The sequence below is a fragment of the Bos indicus genome, chromosome 8, assembly GCF_029378745.1.
Source record: "Bos indicus isolate NIAB-ARS_2022 breed Sahiwal x Tharparkar chromosome 8, NIAB-ARS_B.indTharparkar_mat_pri_1.0, whole genome shotgun sequence".
NCBI classification, from domain to species: Eukaryota; Metazoa; Chordata; class Mammalia; order Artiodactyla; family Bovidae; genus Bos; species Bos indicus.
This window is the reverse complement of record NC_091767.1, coordinates 28550640-28570891: the sequence shown is the minus strand read 5'-3', so window position 1 is coordinate 28570891 and position 20252 is coordinate 28550640. Positions and strand designations below refer to the sequence as shown.

Here is a 20252-nt window from a genome sequence, read left to right as displayed (position 1 = left end):
TTTAATCGTGGTATGGTTGCTTTACAATGTTGTGTTAGTTTCTTCTGTGAATCGCTGTATGTATACATAAATCCTCTGCCTCTTGGACTTCCCTCCTACCCACTGATCTCACCGGTCTAGGTAGCCACAGAGCACTGAGCTGAGCTCCCTGCACTGTACAACAGGTTCCCACTAGCTAACTCTTTTGCACATCAGTCAGTTCAGTTCAGTCACTCAGTCGTGTCCCACTCTTTGTGACACCATGGACTGCAACATGCCAGGCCTCCCTGTCTATCACCAACTCCTGGAGTATACTCAAACTCATGTCCATCGAGTCGGTGATGCCATCCAGTCATGTCATCCTCTGTGTCCACTTCTCCTCCTGCCTTCAATCTTTCCCAGCATCAGGGTCTTTTCAAATGAGTCAGCTCTTTGCATCAGGTGCCCAAAGGATTGGAGTTTCAGCTTCAGCATCAGTCCTTCCAATGAATATTCAGGACTGATTTCCTTTAGGATGGACTGCTTGGATCTCCTTGCTGTCCACAGGACTCTCAAGAGACTTCTCCAACACCACAGTTCAAAAGAATCAATTCTTTGGTGCTCAGCTTTCCTTATAGTCCAACTCTCACATCCATACATGACTACTGGAAAAACCATAGTTTTGACTAGACAGACCTTTATTGGCAAAGTAATGTCTCTGCTTTTTAATATGCTGTCTAGTTTGGTCATAATTTTTCTTGCAAGGAGCAAGCATCTTGGAACATATTTTGCACATAGTATTTTACACATATTAGTGTTTATGTGTCAGTCCTGGAATGTATATCAATTTTTAACTTTTCAAAAGTAAGCTATTAAATAATATAAGTAGAACTATAGAAAGTTTTCTTCTCTTTTTTTATGATGTCAGTTACCATCACCATTTATATATATATAAATAGAGTCAATAAATCTAACATTTATTATAGACTTCTCCATGGAGAAGGCAATGGCAACCCACTCCAGTACTCTTGCCTGGAAAATCCCATGGATGGAGGAGCCTGGTAGGCTGCAGTCCATGGGGTCGAAAAGAGTCGGACACAACTGAGCGACTTCACTTTCATGCATTGGAGAAGGAAATGGCAACCCACTCCAGTGTTCTTGCCTGGAGAATCCCAGGGACGGGGGAGCCTGGTGGGCTGCCGTCTATGGGGTCACACACACGTTGGACACGACTGATGCAACTTAGCAGCAGCAGCAGCATACTAGGTAAAGTTCTATGTACAATTTTTGTTCTATTTCTTAAATAGCTAAACACTTCCATAATTTTAAAATGAATTTTAATACTTTTTTGTAGCATTGCATAACAGATTTTTTCTATTTTTGTAGAACATCAAAAGGAGCAGTTACGTTGTTTGCAAGCTCTCAGTTGGCTCACCAGTACTGACCTTCTTGTTGCAATAATCAGTTCCATGGCTGAAGTACAGGAAGCTATTAGTAAAACAGGTATGATTCCCTTTTTTATGTCCTTGGAAAATACAAAAGTAAATGTCCAGGAATGCCTTTTGGTACAAATTCTGATAAACCTTCAAAGAAGAAAATGTATTTGTTTTTATCTTTCTTTTATTCAGATACAGAGAGATGATTAAATCTATATTTAATGAAGTAGTGAATTAATGCAATTTTTGATGTATTATTTTGTCTTTATGGAGAAATGGTGAATACATCCACCTTTTTTTCCCCCTTAGGATCTTCTTTTCCTATGGAAAGCTCATTGTTAGCTTTTTTATTAAGAATTGCTGGTAACGGAGAAGGAAATGGCAACCCTCTCCAGTACTCTTGCCTGGAGAATCCCTTGGACAGAGGAGCCTGGTGAGCTACAGTCCATGGGGTCGCAATAGTCGGATACGACTGAGCGACTGACACACACACACAATTGAGATACTTGATGGTGCAAGGGCACACTTTCTCTACTCTCCCATCTCCTGCAGGAAGCAGGATGGGGCAGGCAGCACCTGGGAGGCAGGGTGACTCCCCCACCCCCATCCCTTTGGGAAGTCTAGGGGCCTCAATGCCTGCAACAGCTGGCCTTGGGCAAATAAAAGACTAAGTTGTTTACTGGCAAAAAAAAAAAAAAAAAAAAGAATTGCTGGTAACGTTCTTTCAAATGTTTTAGTATTCCATTTGTTTCTGACTGTGAATTTCAGACAGTTGAATAATAAGTGAATCAGTAGAAAATTTTCCTCTCTCATATGGCAGTGTGTTTTTTTGTTTGTTTGTTTAATTGTGTGTGTGTGTGCGCTCAATTGTGTCCAACTCTTGGTGACCCTATGGACTGTAGTCCACCAGGCTCTGCTGCTAATGGGGTTTTTCAGGCAAGAATACTGGAGTGGGTTGCCATTTCCTTTTCCAGAAGATCTTCCTGACCCAGGGATTGAACCTGTATCTCGTGTCTCCTGCATTGGCAAGTGGATTCTTTACCACTGCACCACCTAGAGTTAATTTGAATAGTCTGCTCTTTTCCACTAGATGAAACCAACCAAGAACCAGCAATTTCCAAAGGTCTAAAATTCAAGTTTATTTTCTTGTGGCAGATTGTGTGACTTGTTTGTGTGAAAGTTTTAATGAAAACTGATTTCTCTGCACTAAAAGAGTAACATACAGTTACCTACTGCTTAAGTTATGTCATTGGACTAATTATGGTCATTTCAGCCACATTAATAGTAAAAAAAAAAAGTATAGCAGACTTCTTAATACTTGACTGTGTAATAAAATATTCTAAGTATTAATGAAATAATTTGGGATTTATTTTAATTCTTTAAACAATTCTTCTGTGTAAATATGGATCATTTATTGTGATTTCAAGCTTCTAAACCTAGGCTCCTATAGTACAAAATTTATGATTTAAAGATTATTTTTAGATTTTGCCATAAATGTTGGTAAGAAATATGCATATTTTAATATATTGGCAAAACCTCAACATACTGGATTTGGAGTCTGAAATAAAAGTGTACATAAATATATTTTAAGACTATTGGTAGCAACAAGTATAGGTAAGAACTATCAAGTGGAAGGTAGACCAAGAATGGTGATTGTAAGTGCGTGCCTGCTTTCAGGAACTAGCTGCCTTTGATATTAGAACCTGGTATACCTCTAGCTGGAGGAAATAGCAAGTTCAAGAAAACTTATTTTAGGGAAGGTTTAAATGTTGTTGCATAAAGAACACTACTTGGGTACATAAATAAGTACCCGTTATATCTGGCTTCTATTACATAGTGTCTGTAAGATTTATTCACTTATTGTTTGCAGTTTTAAAATTTTGCTGTATTATGTTTCATTGTAAAATATACTACGTGTATGAATTTATTTATCTGTTCTCTGGGTAATGGACATTTAGGCTTATTATAGATTTTGGCTGCAATAATAAACTGTTATGACTACTCAAAAAAAAAAAGAAATAGCAAGTTCAAGAAACCTTATTTTAGGGAAGGTTTAAATGTTGTTGGATAAAGAACACTACTTGGGGCCTTCCCTGGTGGCTCAGTGTTGGAGAATCTGCCTGCCAGTGCGGAAGACATGGATTCGATCCCTGATACGGAAGGATCCCACATGTCATGGAGCATTTAGACCTGTGTGCCACAACTGAGCCTGTGCGCTAGAGCTTGGGAGCTGCAACTGCTGAGCCCTCACGCTGCAACTACTGCCCTCAAGCCCGCCTGCCCTTGAGCCCGTGCTTCGCAGCGAGACACCACTGCAGTGAGAAGGCTGCGCACTACAGCTAGAGAGTGGCCCCCACTCTCTGAAACTAGAGGGGGCCCACACAGCACCGAAGACCCAGCACAGCCAAAAGTTAAATAGATATATAAATTAACACTTTTTAAAAGAACACTGCTTAGAGAAGAGAAAAATGAGGGTTGCTTAGAGAGGGAAAATAATAGATGTATCAAAGTACTGAAGAATATTAGAAAGGATATGGCCCAGGCAGATAATTGTTACTGAACTAGTACAAAAATTATCAATGTGAACCTTGATATTATATTCAGTCTTGCTAGTTATTAGTTGTGTGAAGTTGGGCAAGTTACTTAACTTTACCAGGCCTCACAGTCTTTACCTATAAATGAAGATAATACTGTCTTCCCAGTTATGAGGAATTAATATGATAACGGTTGTTGAACATTTTGTATGGTACCTGGTGTATAGTGGGTGCTAAAAAATTGTTGTTCCCTTACCCCCATCTCAGCATGAAAGCAGCGTCTCGTGTTAATGAACATGAACACATGCATGTCTCCTGTATACATTTTTTAAACTACTAATTATTAATTTTCTGTTCTAAAATTGCTTAAGTGCTATTATACAGTGGAGGCAACATGGTGTAGGGTTAAGTATGTATTCTTCCTGACTTTGAGTACTGACTCATGCTCACCACGTGACATGGACAAGTTGTTTAAACTCTCTGTTCCCCAGTTTCTTTACTTGTAAAGTGGGAATAGGATTACTCTTCTCAGAATTGTTTAGAGGACTAAATGAGTTAATTTGTAAAGCACTTACTTGTCTTTGTTTTCTATTTTACTAACTTTTCTTAGTTCAAATATTGGTCTTTATTTAGATTTGTTGCATTAATTAAATGATAATGAAATTTCATAAAAATGTAAATTTCAATTGAAAATACATTAGTTTATTTTAAAATTTCAAGGCCATTTACACATCCCTTACAGTTCCAATTGTTAAAACATGGTTTTATTGTAAATTAGTATACATATAAGGAGTAAGAAAAAATTTCTCTCTCTTTATCCACTCACTCTTCCTTCCTCCGTTCCATCTCTTGGAGTTTCCACCCACTCATTCACCCACTAACAGACTGATAAGTGATATAAATGATATCATAGGCTGCATGCTTTTTAATGTCTTCATTTAAAAATTATTTTGAAACAGCATCAGACTTACAGGATAGTTGCAGGTACACAACAGAGAATTATATTTTCTGAATGGTTTGCAAGCAAGTTGCTCACATGCTATTCCATTATTTGTTTCTGGTAATATTCTTCTAGAGAGTGATTGTGATATCTGGGTAATATATATCAGTTGGACGTTCCATCATCTGTTTAACCAATTTACAGTAGGATGTTTTCATCCTAGGCCAGGTATCAAGAATATCAGTTCAGCTTTGATTTGTAATCGATTCTTTGTCCCTTGAATCATCTAATACTGTGAGTTGTATCTTGATTCTTTTAGCCATGTAGGACACTGAAATGGCAGAATCTTGGGAAAGTCTACTTAGGACAAGTGAAAATTCAGAAATGAAAGAGAATATTTCTTATAACTCTTTTTCTTTGTTCCCTCTTTATTTTTCTTTTTGAAGAACATGCTAAAAATTTAAATCATATTACTTGTCAGGTCTATGTATTGATGGCATCACTGTCACTTTTTTATTTACAGTATTGTGTTAGTTATGGCATCTGGTCCCATCACTTCATGGGAAATAGATGGGGAAACAGTGTCAGACTTTTATTTTTTTTGGGCTCCAAAATCACGACAGATGGTGACTGCAGCCCTAAAATTAAAAGACACTTACTCCTTGGAAGGAAAGTTATCACCAACCTAGATAGCATATCGAAAAGCAAAGACATTACTTTGCCAACAAAGCCGTCTAGTGAAGGCTATTGTTTTTCCAGTGGTCATGTATGGATGTGAGAGTTGGACTGTGAAGAAAGCTGAGCGCCAAAGAATTGATGCTTTTGAACTGTAGTGTTGGAGAAGACTCTTGAGAGTCCCTTGGACTGCAAGGAGATCCAACCAGTCCATCCTAAAGGAGATGAGTCCTGGGTGTTCATTGGAAAGACTAATGTTGAAGCTGAAACTCCAATACTTTGGCCACCTCATGTGAAGATTTGACTCATTGGAAAAGACCCTGATGCTGGGAGGGATTGGGGGCAGGAGGAGAAGGGGACGACAGAGGATGAGATGGCTGGATGGCATCACCAACTCAATGGACATGAGTTTGAGTAGACTCCGGGAGTTGGTGATGGACAGGGAAGCCTGGCGTGCTGCGATTCATGGGGTCGTAAAGGGTCGGACACAACTGAGTAACTGCACTGAACTGATTGTGTTAGTTTCTGGTACATAACAAAGTGATTCATATATATATATATATATATACACACACATATATACTCTTTTTTCATATTCTTTAGTGTTTATTATAGAATATTGAGTACAGTTCTCTGTGCTATAAAGTAGATCTTTGTTGTTTCTCTCTTTTATATATATAGTAGTTCATATCTGGGTTTCCCTGGTAGCTCAGTTGGTACAAAAAACCGCCTGTAATGCTGGAGACCTGGGTTCGATCCCTGGATTGGGAAGATCCCCTGGAGAAGAGAACAGCTACCCACTCCAGTATTCTAGCCTGGAGAATCCATGGACAGATAGTCCATGGGGTTGCAAAGAATGGGACATGACAGATGTTTGCTTATCTGAAACTCCTGGTTTATCCCTCCCCCTCCCCCTTTACTAACCATAAGTTGGTTTTCTATGTCAGTGAGTCTGTTTCTATTTTGCAAGTAATTTCATTTGTATCATATTTTAGATTCCACATATAAGCAATATCATATATTTGACTTTCTGACTTAATTAGTATGGCAATCTCTAGCTCCATTCATGTTGTGGCAAATGGCATCATTTCATTCATTTTCACTTTTTTTTCTTTTTAGCTCTAGGAAAGCTAGTACCTGTATGGCAATACCAAGTAGTAACTTCTAATGTATTATATAGTAGCTGTTGCTTCTCCTCTTATCTTTGTTCAAAGCTTAAATATATCAGTACAGTACTCTTTTAGAAAGTTAGGTGCTTATCTTTTTTAGAGTGAGTTCTGAATTAAACTATTAACTATTTATAGGAGAGAAAATTAAACATGTTGGATATATAATAGAATATTGATTAGGAACCTGAATTCTAAATTTGAATCTGGGTTCCACTGCTTACTACATGTGTGTCATTGGGAAAATCACTTCATCCTTTTTCATTCTCACTATCTGTATCTGTAAAATTTGGCCAAGGAAAGTTCCTAGCTCATAGTTATTCAGAGTAAATGCATCTTTCCAAGTCCCTTGTATATGTCATTTTCCAATAAATGTCATTTTATCTTTTTTTTTGTATCCTGATGTCTCAATGGAACCTGTATATTATCGTATACCTTTTCGTGAAGCTGCAGGTTCAACAATGGTGACTTGAATTCACTCCTCAGAAAGTGAAGTGGTTGCTAAAGGTAGTTGGCCCTGCTGCCTTCTTAAACTTTGACAATGTATTTATAGGCAGTGGGCAAAGACCCCGGTTTCCATGTTGTCTCTGTAAATACTGGACAGGTGGCAACCTTCTTGCCTTCATTAAAGTGTTTGCCCACTTGAGATAAATTGCCTCTTCCAGGTATCCAAATGGTGTGCCTGCAAGAGATCATTTACCTCAAACAGGGGAGAATGTTACTTCCACTGAAGGGCTAGGATATCAATCATGATAGGAATGGACTGAAGAACCCTATAGATAGCTCAACTTTTTTATGTAACTTGTTCAGACCGAATTTCTCAACATATAAACAAATGTGCTGATTTGCTCTGAAATATCTCTGAATAAATACAGGTGTAACTGATTATGAATAGAATGTTCATGCATTTTGTTATACACTTCAATTATAAGTGAATCTTAATTATCTAGAAGATAGATGACTCAGATATACATGCCCCTGCTACCACTACTCACAACTTTCTTTTGTTGTATATCTACGTTAACTTTGTAGAGGTCATAGCAGCTCTTCCACTCAAAACTCGGAAATCTAGGCTGTCTTTGGCACAACATTGAGGTTTCATATTAGGAAGTTCAAAACAGCAAGTAAAGATATTTGTATTAGCAAGTAGTTATTGGTTTATATTTTAAAACTTAAAGACTTTATTGAATCCTAACAAAGAGTACAAAGAGACGTGTTGAAGGGTCGAAGAGCCACACTCGAAGTGTGGCTGTGGACCAGCAGCCTCAGCATAACAGTGATATGCTAGAAGTGCAATTTCATGCCAGAACGTGCGTTCTAAAAAGATGGTCTATATACACAGTAAATTGTGAGAAGAAGTAATTTACAGAATTTTGTTAAACACCTGATGTCATTCATATCTCAAAACAAGTACAGTCTGACCAGGGATCATTTTTAACTCTTGAGCTACTCGTGTCTCCTTTGAAGGAGGCTACATTTAACTTCCCGACGTGTATTTTGTGGCTTTAAAAATGATTATGTTTGCCTTTTCTTGTATTTTTCAAACATTTTGAAAATTTTCAAGCATATAGAAAATTTGAAAGGATTTTATGATGAACAGTTATTTTGTTTTTTTAGATTAAAATTTATTTGCCTGTTTTTAAGAACACTTTTTTTTTAATTTAAATTTATTTATTTTAATTGGAGGTTAATTACTTTACAATATTGTATTGGCTTTGCCATACATCAACATGAATCTGCCACGGGTGTACACGTGCTCCCCATCCTGAACCCCCCTCCCACCTCCCTCCCCGTACCATCCCTCTGGGTCATCCCAGTGCATGAGCCCCAAGCATAAGAACACTTTTGAATGAATAATTTATCTTTGGAAGTGTTCGTGACCATGTAAAATTCCAGGGTCACACTTCCATAGAGTATATTTATTAGTTAAAATAATTTACAAGGTCAAAATTATTTTAAGAAACATATATGAAGCTTTAACATATTTTTGCAACTTACAGATAGTTTGTGGAAACTTTTAGGAGCCGTAGAAAATTTGATTGAATATCCAGATACTATCTAACAAAGCAGCACAATTGTTCTTTTAATATTTTTTTGCAAAAGAACAAAAGAAAAAATTTCTTCTCAGATCTATTCTAAAATAATACATGTGTATTAAAAATATTTTTAACCCCCACCTTGTTCCAGAAAAAAGTTATGGCAGCATAGAGGTATTTATAAAATATCACTTTAAGTGAAGATAGCTTCTTGTAATCCCTCTCTGAGAGTATGATTAATATTTGTGTGTACTTCTTTCAAATTCTGTGTATAGTTCAATATGACCAGATCGTCCTATGCGCCATTTTTGTTGTTCTTTTTTCATCACTTATTTTCAATGACTAATAATTGTGTAATCTCATTGGCTGTTGTAAGGGTTTAAATGAGTTATTGCGTGCTGGCGGTGCTTGGTTTGGCACATGTCTTTGTATCCACAGCAGTATTAGTCTTCATTTCTCACTTTAGGAATCAGCTCTTTAGCTTGGTATACAAAACCCTTCTCGCTCTGATTCTCATTTTTTTGTATGGTTTCACCTCTCTGCACTCTCATTAATAAACCTACAGTTGAGCTAAACCGAGCTGCTTGCTGTTCCCCAGATACAGGATGCTCTGTTATATCTCCAAACATGCAGAGCAAACTATTTTTTTTTGCTACTAGACCCTAAGAGGAATTTATTACATGGATTATCATATTGGAAATATTGAATAACATCACAGTTTATATCTCTAAAAGCTGCTTCATGAAGATACAGAAATTTTTTTCTTGCTAGTGTTACTTATCTTCAGTGAAAACTGAGAGCATATTATAATAGTTTTTAGAGTGAAGTCCAGGGATGTAGCTTCCTTACTATTTAAGCTGATGGAAAGGTAGAGGCTCAAGGATGCAGATTTATGATTGAGTAGTATATTTATTAGATAAGGTGTGTCAGTCACTCAGTCGTGTCTTACTCTTCGCGACCCCAGGGACTATAGGCCACCATCCTCCTCTGTCCACAGAATTCCAGAATACTGCAGTGGGTAGCCACTCCAGTTGGGGGGTCTTCCTGACACAGGGACTGCGCCCAAGTCTCCTGAATTGCATGCATATTCTTTAATCTGGGGTTCACAGAACCTTTCTCAAAGTGGTCCATGGATAGAATTCAGAGTGGGAGTGTTGATGGACGTGAATGAAAAATAATTACATCTTGGTTTACCACCATTAATGAACTTCAACATTTCCTTCAGTTATGCATGGTGATGACGGACCATGATAATATTAACAGCATGGTGACTTAGTTGCTAATTAAAATCACAGCTACTTTAAAATTATAATATAGTTGTTACAACTATCTCTAGATATGGTTTACGCTCATCCTTTGGTGCTCAGTAATAGACTTTCACACACATGGTTTGTTATCAGTCTCCGTGTGTAGCTGGATACTGGTGCCGTGCAGCTGACCACATACCAGGACGGCACCAAGCCTAGTGGTTGTTCATCCATCCAGTGGAGCTTCTGTGTTCTTCATTCTGTGTTGCTCTCCAGGATTCCCTAAGTAAAAAATTCTGTTACTTCTTTGAAAGAGCAACCTGTAAGCACCTGGAAACAGTTCAGAACTCTTTCAAAAGTGTTAAGTTCCTTCTGTCTTCATAGCATCTAACGTGAATCATAGATTCACAATCTTTTTAACTTTGTGATTAAATTTATTGAATAGATTGACCTAGCCAAAGATGAACTCACTGAATTTTGAACAAAAACTTTCCACAATAGATTCTTAAAAATTTTCATTGAAGTATAGTTGATTTACAGTGTTATATTAGTTTCAGATTTATAGCAAATAGATTCAGTTATACGTATATACATTATTTATCAGATTTTTTTCCTTATAGATTATTACAAAATACTGAGTATAGTTCCTTGTGTTATACAGTTAGTCACTGTTGGTTATCTATTTTATATATATGTTAAGAATTTGAAAGCCTTGGTGTATTCTAATATTTTTTGAAAAATGCCTACCTCTGCCTTGTAAAGTGAACTATAGGAACTTTAATTATATTTGTAGCAGTATATTCTGTGGGTTAGGATTTTCATCACTTCTAAATATTAAAAATTGATGTGAGCCTGACATGTTTAATGCCTTCATAGAGATCAGCTCATAGGTCAAGGTTCTTAGTATGGCTAAGCAACAACTTTCACATGCTATTTAAAAATATTAATTTTAATTAGTCTATATTTTAAATATATTATCTTATATATAATACATTCAGTTCAGTTCAGTCACTCAGTTGTGTCTGACTCTCTGCGACCCCATGTACTGCAGCACGCCAGGCTTCCCTGTCGATCACTAACTCCCGGAGTTTACTCAAACTCAAGTCCATCGCATCGGTGATGCCATCCAGCCACCTCATCCTCTGTCGTCCCCTTCTCCTCCCACCTTCAGTCATTCCCAGCATCCGGGTCTTTTCCAGTGAGTCAGTTCTTTGCATAAGGTGGCCAAAATATCGGAGTTTCAGCTTCAGCATCAGTCCTTCCAATGAATATTCAGGACTGATTTCCTTAAGAATTGACAGGTTGGATCTCATGAACCTTAAAATCATTTGATAACTGCATTTTAATAAAATTTGCTTTCATTGTAATTCTATATACTTTGACTTAACATGTTTAAAAGTAATATTATAAGAAGGGGATCCATAGGTTTTATCAGGCTACCAAAGGGGTATATGGGACCAAAATGACCAATAACCCCCCACTTTTGATAATCATTCCCCTCAATAGCATTTGTCTAAGTCAAGGTATGTTTTTGAGTACTCCTGTTATTGGTCATTTATATCTATGGTATTATTTATAAATAGTACTGATAGAAACAAGAGCTACTGATTTTTAATCAGTGTTATAGATCCCATCTCCACATTGCTTAGCACAGTATCCTCATACATATGAGTTGGTCTATCACTAACTGTTTAATGAATGAATGAGGAAGGCAGTTATACAGTGCTTTTTTTTTTTAAGCTTTATTTATTTTGGTTGCACCCTGTGGCATGTGGGCTCTTAGTTCTTTAACCAGGGGCCATGCCTGTACCCCATGCAGTGGAAGTGTGGAGTCTTAACCACTGGGCCACGGGGAAGTCCCAGTGTGCAGTGCTTCTTAAAATATTTGTGTGATTTCTGTAAAAGTGTTTGTGCCTGATATAAAAACTTGACACAGTATAGAAACTTGCACAGAAGAAATAAAAATCACCCAAAAGGCTATCCCTATCATTCTTAACACTTGAATGATTTCTACAAATCTTCCAGACATGTGTGTAAACATATATACACACCAACACCTGCAGCTGTATATGAGGAAATCATATCTCATAATTTTTTTTCCACTCACTGGATAATAAATGTCTTTCTATGTCAGTAAGATAAGTGTACTTCATTAATTATATCTGATCACGTACTACTCCATTATTCTTGCCTGGAGAATTCCATGAACAGAGGAATCTGGTGGGCTACAGTCCATGGGGGTCACAAAGAGTTGAATATGACTCAGCAACTAACACTTTTACTTTTCGCTTATTCTATTGTTTATATGTATATAATTTACTCTGAGAATTCCCTATTGATGGAGATTGACTTTTTTCATATTTTTTTTTTTACTATTTTAAGTAATATTGTAATAAACTGTGCTGTGATTAACATATTTGTACATAAAAGCATTTTATACTTGTGCAATTATTTCCTTGGCTAAGTCCTAAGAAATGAGCTTGCATGTTTTACATTTGGAAATTATAGTCTGTCTTCCTTTCATAAAAGTTTCTTTGCATTACACTTCCATGAACAGCACTTAGAATTCTGATTTTCACATTATATCTTTGGCACACACAGTTTTGACAGTCTTTTTCATCTTTATCAATTTGAAAGAGGAAAGAAAGCTCTATGTTATTCCTTATTTATAATTTGATTATTAGGTTGCATATCTTTTCATTTATTCTATACCCATTTATATTCTTTTACAAATTAACTCATTATGTTCATATATGGGAGTGTGTGTTTGTTTCAAATATAATTATAAGAACTCCTTGTATATCACGCATATTAGCATTGAGACTAGTGGTCGAAACAATTCTCTATGGATTTTTGAGGATATTGACCTTAGTCGTACAATATTGCCCCTTCTGTTGGAAAAGGTAATCGCAGAACATAGAGTCCTCTTCTTTCTTGAAAGACTTATACTGTTAGGGGAAAGTGATGAACAAATGTATTTAGCATAAACAAGAATTTGTTAAATGTAACAAGTCAAACATTTTAAACAGTCCAGACAGGTTTAGACCTGAGGAATTTCAGTGACTTTATTTTCCCTCTTATTTCTATATCATTACACAAATAATTCTACAACTATGTCACTGGAGGATTTTTTTTGTTTCTTCATTTGTTTAATATTGAATTAATTATATTCTGTATGATGTAAAGTAAATTGTAAAAACACTTCTTATTCATCAAAGCATAAATTATTTATAAAATAATATGCTTTCTGTAATTCATCGAAAGTAGCAGTCAGAAACTTGGAGTGTATGCCTCTTTCCCACTTCTTAAAAATTCAAAAGAATGCCTTGTGAAATTATTTTGCCACTTCATTTCACCTCTCAGAGTGGTTAGTGTCTACACAACACATTGCTGTGATATAGGAAAAAAACCCCTACCATTCATTAAAATTTAATTATAGTTGATTTTTCTTCTAAAGGGTAAAGGGTTTATTACCTTTGTATTCCTAAAAATTTCTTATAACAATGAGCCTTTATCTCCTTTATTTAGAATAACTTTTGACGTACTATAAAAGCTAATGTTAATGAACTTCTCTTGGGATCATTGAATGCATTCTCGTATTCAACATTGTTGCAGCTACTATAGAAGCAAAAAGAAATATAACTTAATCCAACAAACCTGTTAAAAATACCTAAATATTTTTCTGGAGTTGAGCTGTAGGAGTTGCTTGTATATTTTTGAGATTAGTTGTTTGTCGGTTGCTTCATTTGCTATTATTTTCTCCCATTCTGAAGGCTGTCTTTTCACCTTGCTAATAGTTTCCTTTGATGTGCAGAAGCTTTTAAGATTAATTAGGTCCCATTTGTTTATTTTTGCTTTTATTACCAATATTCTCGGAGGTGGGTCATAGAGGATCCTGCTGTGATGTATGTCAGAGAGTGTTTTGCCTATGTTCTCCTCTAGGAGTTTTATAGTTTCTGGTCTTACGTTTAGATCTTTAATCCATTTTGAGTTTATTTTTGTGTATGGTGTTAGAAAGTGTTCTAGTTTCATTCTTTTACAAGTGGTTGACCAGCTTTCCCAGCACCACTTGTTAAAGAGATTGTCTTTAATCCATTGTATATTCTTGCCTCCTTTGTCAAAGATAAGGTGTCCATATGTGCGTGGATTTATCTCTGGGCTTTCTATTTTGTTCCATTGATCTATATTTCTGTCTTTGTGCCAGTACCATACTGTCTTGATAACTGTGGCTTTGTAGTAGAGCCTGAAGTCAGGTAGGTTGATTCCTCCAGTTCCATTCTTCTTCCTCAAGATCGCTTTGGCTATTCGAGGTTTTTTGTATTTCCATACAAATTGTGAAATTATTTGTTCTAGCTCTGTGAAGAATACTGTTGGTAGCTTGATAGGGATTGCATTGAATCTATAAATTGCTTTGGGTAGTATACTCATTTTCACTATATTGATTCTTCCAATCCATGAACATGGTATATATCTCCATCTATTAGTGTCCTCTTTGATTTCTTTCACCAGTGTTTTATAGTTTTCTATATATAGGTCTTTAGTTTCTTTAGGTAGATATATTCCTAGGTATTTATTCTTTCCGTTGCAATGGTGAATGGAATTGTTTCCTTAATTTCTCTTTCTGTTTTCTCATTATTAGTGTATAGGAATGCAAGGGATTTCTGTGTGTTGATTTTATATCCTGCAACTTTACTATAGTCATTGATTAGTTCTAGTAATTTTCTGGTGGAGTCTTTAGGGTTTTCTATGTAGAGGATCATGTCATCTGCAAATAGAGTTTTACTTCTTCTTTTCCAATTTGGATTCCTTTTATTTCTTTTTCTGCTCTGATTGCTGTGGCCAAAACTTCCAAAACTATGTTGAATAGTAATGGTGAAAGTGGGAATGACCCAATCAAAAAATGGGCCAAAGAACTAAATAGACATTTCTCCAAAGAAGACATACAGATGTCTAACAAACACATGAAAAGATGCTCAACATCACTCATTATCAGAGAAATGCAAATCAAAACCACTATGAGGTACCATTTCACACCAGTCAGAATGGCTGCGATCCAAAAGTCTACAAGTAATAAATGCTGGAGAGGGTGTGGAGAAAAGGGAACCCTCTTACACTGTTGGTGGGAATGCAAACTAGTACAGCCACTATGGAGAACAGTGTGGAGATTCCTTAAAAAACTGGAAATAGAACTGCCTTATGATCCAGCAATCCCACTGCTGGGCATACACACTGAGGAAACCAGAAGGGAAAGAGACACGTGTACCCCAATGTTCATCGCAGCACTGTTTATAATAGCCAGGACATGGAAGCAACCTAGATGCCCATCAGCAGATGAATGGATAAGAAAGCAGTGGTACATATACACAATGGAGTATTACTCAGCCATTAAAACGAATACATTTGAATCAGTTCTAATGAGGTGGATGAAACTGGAGCCTATTATACAGAGTGAAGTAAGCCAGAAGGAAAAACACCAATACAGTATACTAACGCATATATATGGAATTTAGAAAGATGGTAACAATAACCCTGTGTACGAGACAGCAAAAGAGACACTGATGTATAGAACAGTCTTGTGGACTCTGTGGGAGAGGGAGAGGGTGGGAAGATTTGGGAGAATGGCATTGAAACATGTAAAATATCATGTATGAAATGAGATGCCAGTCCAGGTTTGATGCACAATACTGGATGCTTGGGGCTGGTGCACTGGGACGACCCAGAGGGATGGTATGGGGAGGGAGGAGGGAGGAGGGTTCAGGATGGGGAGCACATGTATACCTGTGGTGGATTCATTTTGATATTTGGCAAACTAATACAATTATGTAAAGTTTAAAAATAAAATAAAATTAAAAAAAATAAAATTAAAAAAAAAAAAAACCTAAATATGCTAGACTGGCACTGTGAAGACAAAAAAAGTCTACTAGATGAAAATAATGAAGGAGTTGCAAGCTTGCTGGAGAAATAGGGAGTACATATATAGACATCGGAATTGATATGTTATATTTAATGTTATAATAAATAAATTTTACTGTTTATTCAGTTATTTAACCTGGTAAATACATCCTGTAGTTTTGTAACTCTTTACAGTGTTCTACATTATGTGTTTATTCTACATAAACCTACTAAGTTTTTTTATTCATGATTTATTTAAGGAATATGTTTTGAAAAGAACTGAGTATTGTAATTGTATTTTGTGTGCCTTCTGTCCATGGGCTTCTCAGAGAACATACTTATGACAGAGGACATATTTTAGACTTACTCTTCCTTATGTTCTTAGAAGCCAAAGCATCAACAGCTGAAAGAAATCAGTTCTACATGGAGGATGTTTTATCCATGTAGATGTTTTATAAGACTTGTATACTTTTATCCAGTTAACAATTTCTAGTTTACATGTAACTTCTAAGCAATGTCGTTCTCTGATTCTAACTGAGGCATAAATTTAAAAATTAATCTTTCTTTTCATAAACTGAGGAATAAAGAAAGAAAACAGGCTCAGATTTTTGAACATAGGGCTTCTGTGAGATGACAGTTTCTGACATAGAAAACCACTGATGGGCCAGCTTCTCAGTCAGCATTACTCTCCAGTGCCCAGCCATGTGTGTTCTTAGAATTAGGGAACACTTTTCTCTTGGAGAAAACTAGCCAAATGCTCTTTTTGCTCTTCTGATGTGTAGACAAGATTTAAATGAACTCCCAACAGCAGAGGAGCTTGAAATGTAGAGTGGTATACTGCTTCATTTAAACAGTCTCTTCATGTTTGCCATTTCACATGGATAGTATCGTAAGACAAGTAATGACAGATGAAGACCTGCCTAGCAGAGGGAAAACTAAATTACACGACTTTTATTAAGGCATAAGTAAACCTATTAACCATTATCTGGAATACCAATTAGTAGAAAGAACACTGACAATTTTATTTATCAGCGTTAAACACAATTATTAATTACAGACCTGATGAATCCAGCAGCTAGCAGGTCATGTTGGATATGCTGGGACCTTAAGTCCATTATATGAGAGGAATGATTGCCAAAATCCTCTGGGAAAATGAGTAATGGTAGTTGTAAAATTTTAATTGCCTTGGAATAAGGCAAATTATATTTTCTTTTCTGATAATACAAATAGTGTGACATTAAGGTAATAAGCTTCAGCAGCTATAAATAGAAAATGAATTTGTTAGGTTTTAGAACAAAAGATTGATGATGACTTTTTAGTGTCATAGTGCTTAGTATGAATGAATACTGTAAATACATGCAGATTTTCTTTAGATACATTATTTAGTAGGTGAGCTGTTTCCTACTTAGTGAAAATTAGTATCAGAGCTTCTTGAATGGATTGCTATTGGTTAATAGCAATTATATAATTGAGAAAACATTTTCATTATGTTGTGGTTGGCAGTATTGTGAAATGAACATGCGACAAGTCCCGTTTTTCTGTGCCTTTTTTCTTTTTCTTTTGAAGATCCAAATTCCAGAATTTGTGGGCATTTACTTATAGGGGCAGCCAAGAATTCTTTCGCAAAACTCATGGATAAAATTAGTCTGGCAATGGACACTATGCCTTTGCACAACAACAGGAGCATTACATATGTAGAAAAAGACTCCCTGGTTCAGAGGCTGGCCCGTGGACTTCATAAAGTAAACACATTGGCCCTGAAATATGGTCTGCAAGGCCATGTGCCCATTTTGGTATGTATGCAATTTCATTAAATAGGGATTTTAGAACTTGTAAATTTAATTCAAAATCAAGTTTATTTGTAGCCTAAATTAGTTTCACACAAGTATATGCAAATTCTTTTAGATTTCATGTAATCATTTAATATGATAAATGAAAGCACCTCCAAATAAGTGTCAGTAATATCAAACTACAAAAGTTCTGGCATGAGTTCTGAATATACTGTTCTCTCTAAGTATGCTGCAACAGAATTGTGTAGGAATTAATTGATTATTACATTTTCTAGCCATCTAGATTATTTCTTTCCTTCAGTTGTTCATTTCATGTAAGGCACGTTATTGGTCACATAAAAAATAAAGCTTTCACTTAAACAAGTTTTAGTAAGAGCTGATATTGTTATCTGTGTATTCCAGGTTACATTTAACTTGGTAAAATGGGCATTGCTGTGGACTTCTTAGAAAATCTGTAGTGCCTTCTTGTAAAATTGCTCTTGTTTGACAACAGAAAAGCACAGCATCATTACAGAAGCAAATATTTGGATTCACACAAAGGCTGCATGCAGCAGAAGTGGAGCGTCGCTCACTGCGCTTAGAGGTCACAGAACTGAAACGGAATCTGAATGAAATGAAGAAGGAGCTTGACAAAACCCAGGGTCTCCAAATGCAATTAAATGAATTTAAGCAGTCTGTAAGTATATCTGATTTTAAAACCGTTGCTTCGGTAAGTGCTTCTCTGACATTAAATATGTTTTGTATACATATAATATGTATATAAAATGTCAGAGAGCAAATGCATGTTTGTTTTTATTAATTTTTTATATTTTTCAGATAAATTAGTCCCCTCAATAGAATTTCTTTAGAAAACTTCCCTTCTAAAATGCCCTAACATATATATGGAATTTAGAAAGATAGTAACAAGAACCCTGTATACGAGACAGCAAAAGAGACACTGATGTATAGAACAGTCTTTTGAACTCTGTGGGAGAGGGAGAGGGTGGGATGATTTGGGAGAATGGCATTGAAATATGTATAATATCATATATGAAACGAGTCACCAGTCCAGGTTCGATGCACGATACTGGATGCTTGGGGCTGGTGCACTGGGACGACCCAGAGGGATGGTATGGGGAGGGAGGAGGGAGGAGGGTTCAGGATGGGGAACACATATATGCCTGTGGCGGATTCATTTCGATATATGGCAGAACCAATACAATATTGTAAAGTTTAAAAATAAAATAAAATTTAAAAAAAATGCCCTAACAATACACTTCCGGAGAAGGCAATGGCACCCCACTCCAGTACTCTTGCCTGGAAAATCCCGTGGACGGAGGAGCCTGGTAGGCTGCAGTCCATGGGGTCGCTAAGAGTCGGACACGACTAAGTGACTTCACTTTCACTTTTCCCTTTCATGCATTGGAGAAGGAAATGGCAACCCGCTCCAGTGTTCTTGTCTGGAGAATCCCAGGGACGGGGGAGCCTGGTGGGCTGCCATCTATGGGGTCGCACAGAGTCGGACACGACTGAAGTAACTTAGCAGTAGCAGCAGCAACAATACACTTCAAACTTGCTAAGAGATTAGAACTTAAATGTTCTCATCACAAAATGAAGTAATAATTATGTGACTTGATAGAGTAGCTAATGCTGCAGTGGTAATTGTTTTGCAGTTTAGAAGTGTTTAAAATCATTATGTCACACATCCTAAACTTAAGCAATGTTATATGTTAATTAAATAAAAAGCACAGAATCATTAAAATCATCTCAGTAAAGAAAACTGAGGAAAAAAAAGTTACATCAGATGCTTAAAGGAGTACTGATTGTCAGCAGAGCTCATAGCCCTGTTAAAACATGACTGTGACTGAAACATAGGAAATGATATGGTTAACTGCTAGAGCAAATAAACTTTAGTTGAGTAACTTGTTTGCAGAAAATGCAAAGCATGTGCACCAAGAAATGTTTAGTGTGAATTACTTTCACTGAAGTGTAGAAATAAAAATAGGATTAATTGAAGTAATAATTGAAGGAATGAGATATGAAATTTTTTATATTTGGCATACAATTATGTAGTTTAACATTGTGATGATTTCTAACATTTTATGATCATATTGACTATCATGCATCAGGTGCTGACCCTAACTGATACATTTAGTCCTCTCATGTCAATAATAGTTCAATAGTACTTTTATCCTTTTTTTTTTTTGAACAGGTAAAGGATGTAGGATACAGAACAGCTAAGTAACTTGCTCTAAGTCACACAGTATGTGGAAATTATGGGATTTGAAGCTCATAATTCTGACTCTAAAACTCAAACTTTTAACCACTTCACTATAGTGGTTAATGTTCATATCTAACTATATTAATAAAGGATTATTATACTAAACAGTGTAAATGGCAAAATATTATTTTCCTCTTAAAAAATTGGAGAGTGTGCCTCAAACCATCATCTTTCATTTAATTTAGTCAAAGTGTGTAGGAGGCAAACAGAGTAGTTTCTTCAACTTAGTCTAAAGTTGAAACATAAAGGGATACATCGTACCTGCTGAAAGTGTTTCAGTACTTGTATTGTTTTGAAATACCATGTTCATCTACTGAC

At 36.2% G+C, this 20252-nt stretch overlaps 1 protein-coding gene across 9 annotated transcripts in view; it reads left to right on the top strand.

Annotated features, from left to right (window-relative positions):
- The window catches only part of CCDC171 (coiled-coil domain containing 171), a 341501-nt gene that overhangs the window by 144708 nt on the left and 176541 nt on the right, over positions 1-20252 (top strand). For 8 of the 9 annotated variants that reach the window (XR_011568027.1, XM_070794512.1, XM_070794515.1 and 5 more), the window contains 3 exons: positions 1345-1461; positions 17451-17677; positions 18168-18350. Coding sequence is in view for 8 of the 9 variants with exons in the window: in XM_070794512.1 (XP_070650613.1) it covers positions 1345-1461; positions 17451-17677; positions 18168-18350 (527 nt within the window). In the remaining variant the exon portion in view is untranslated. The remainder of the gene's footprint in view (positions 1-1344; positions 1462-17450; positions 17678-18167; positions 18351-20252) is intronic. The other variant, XM_070794514.1, reaches the window with a different exon arrangement.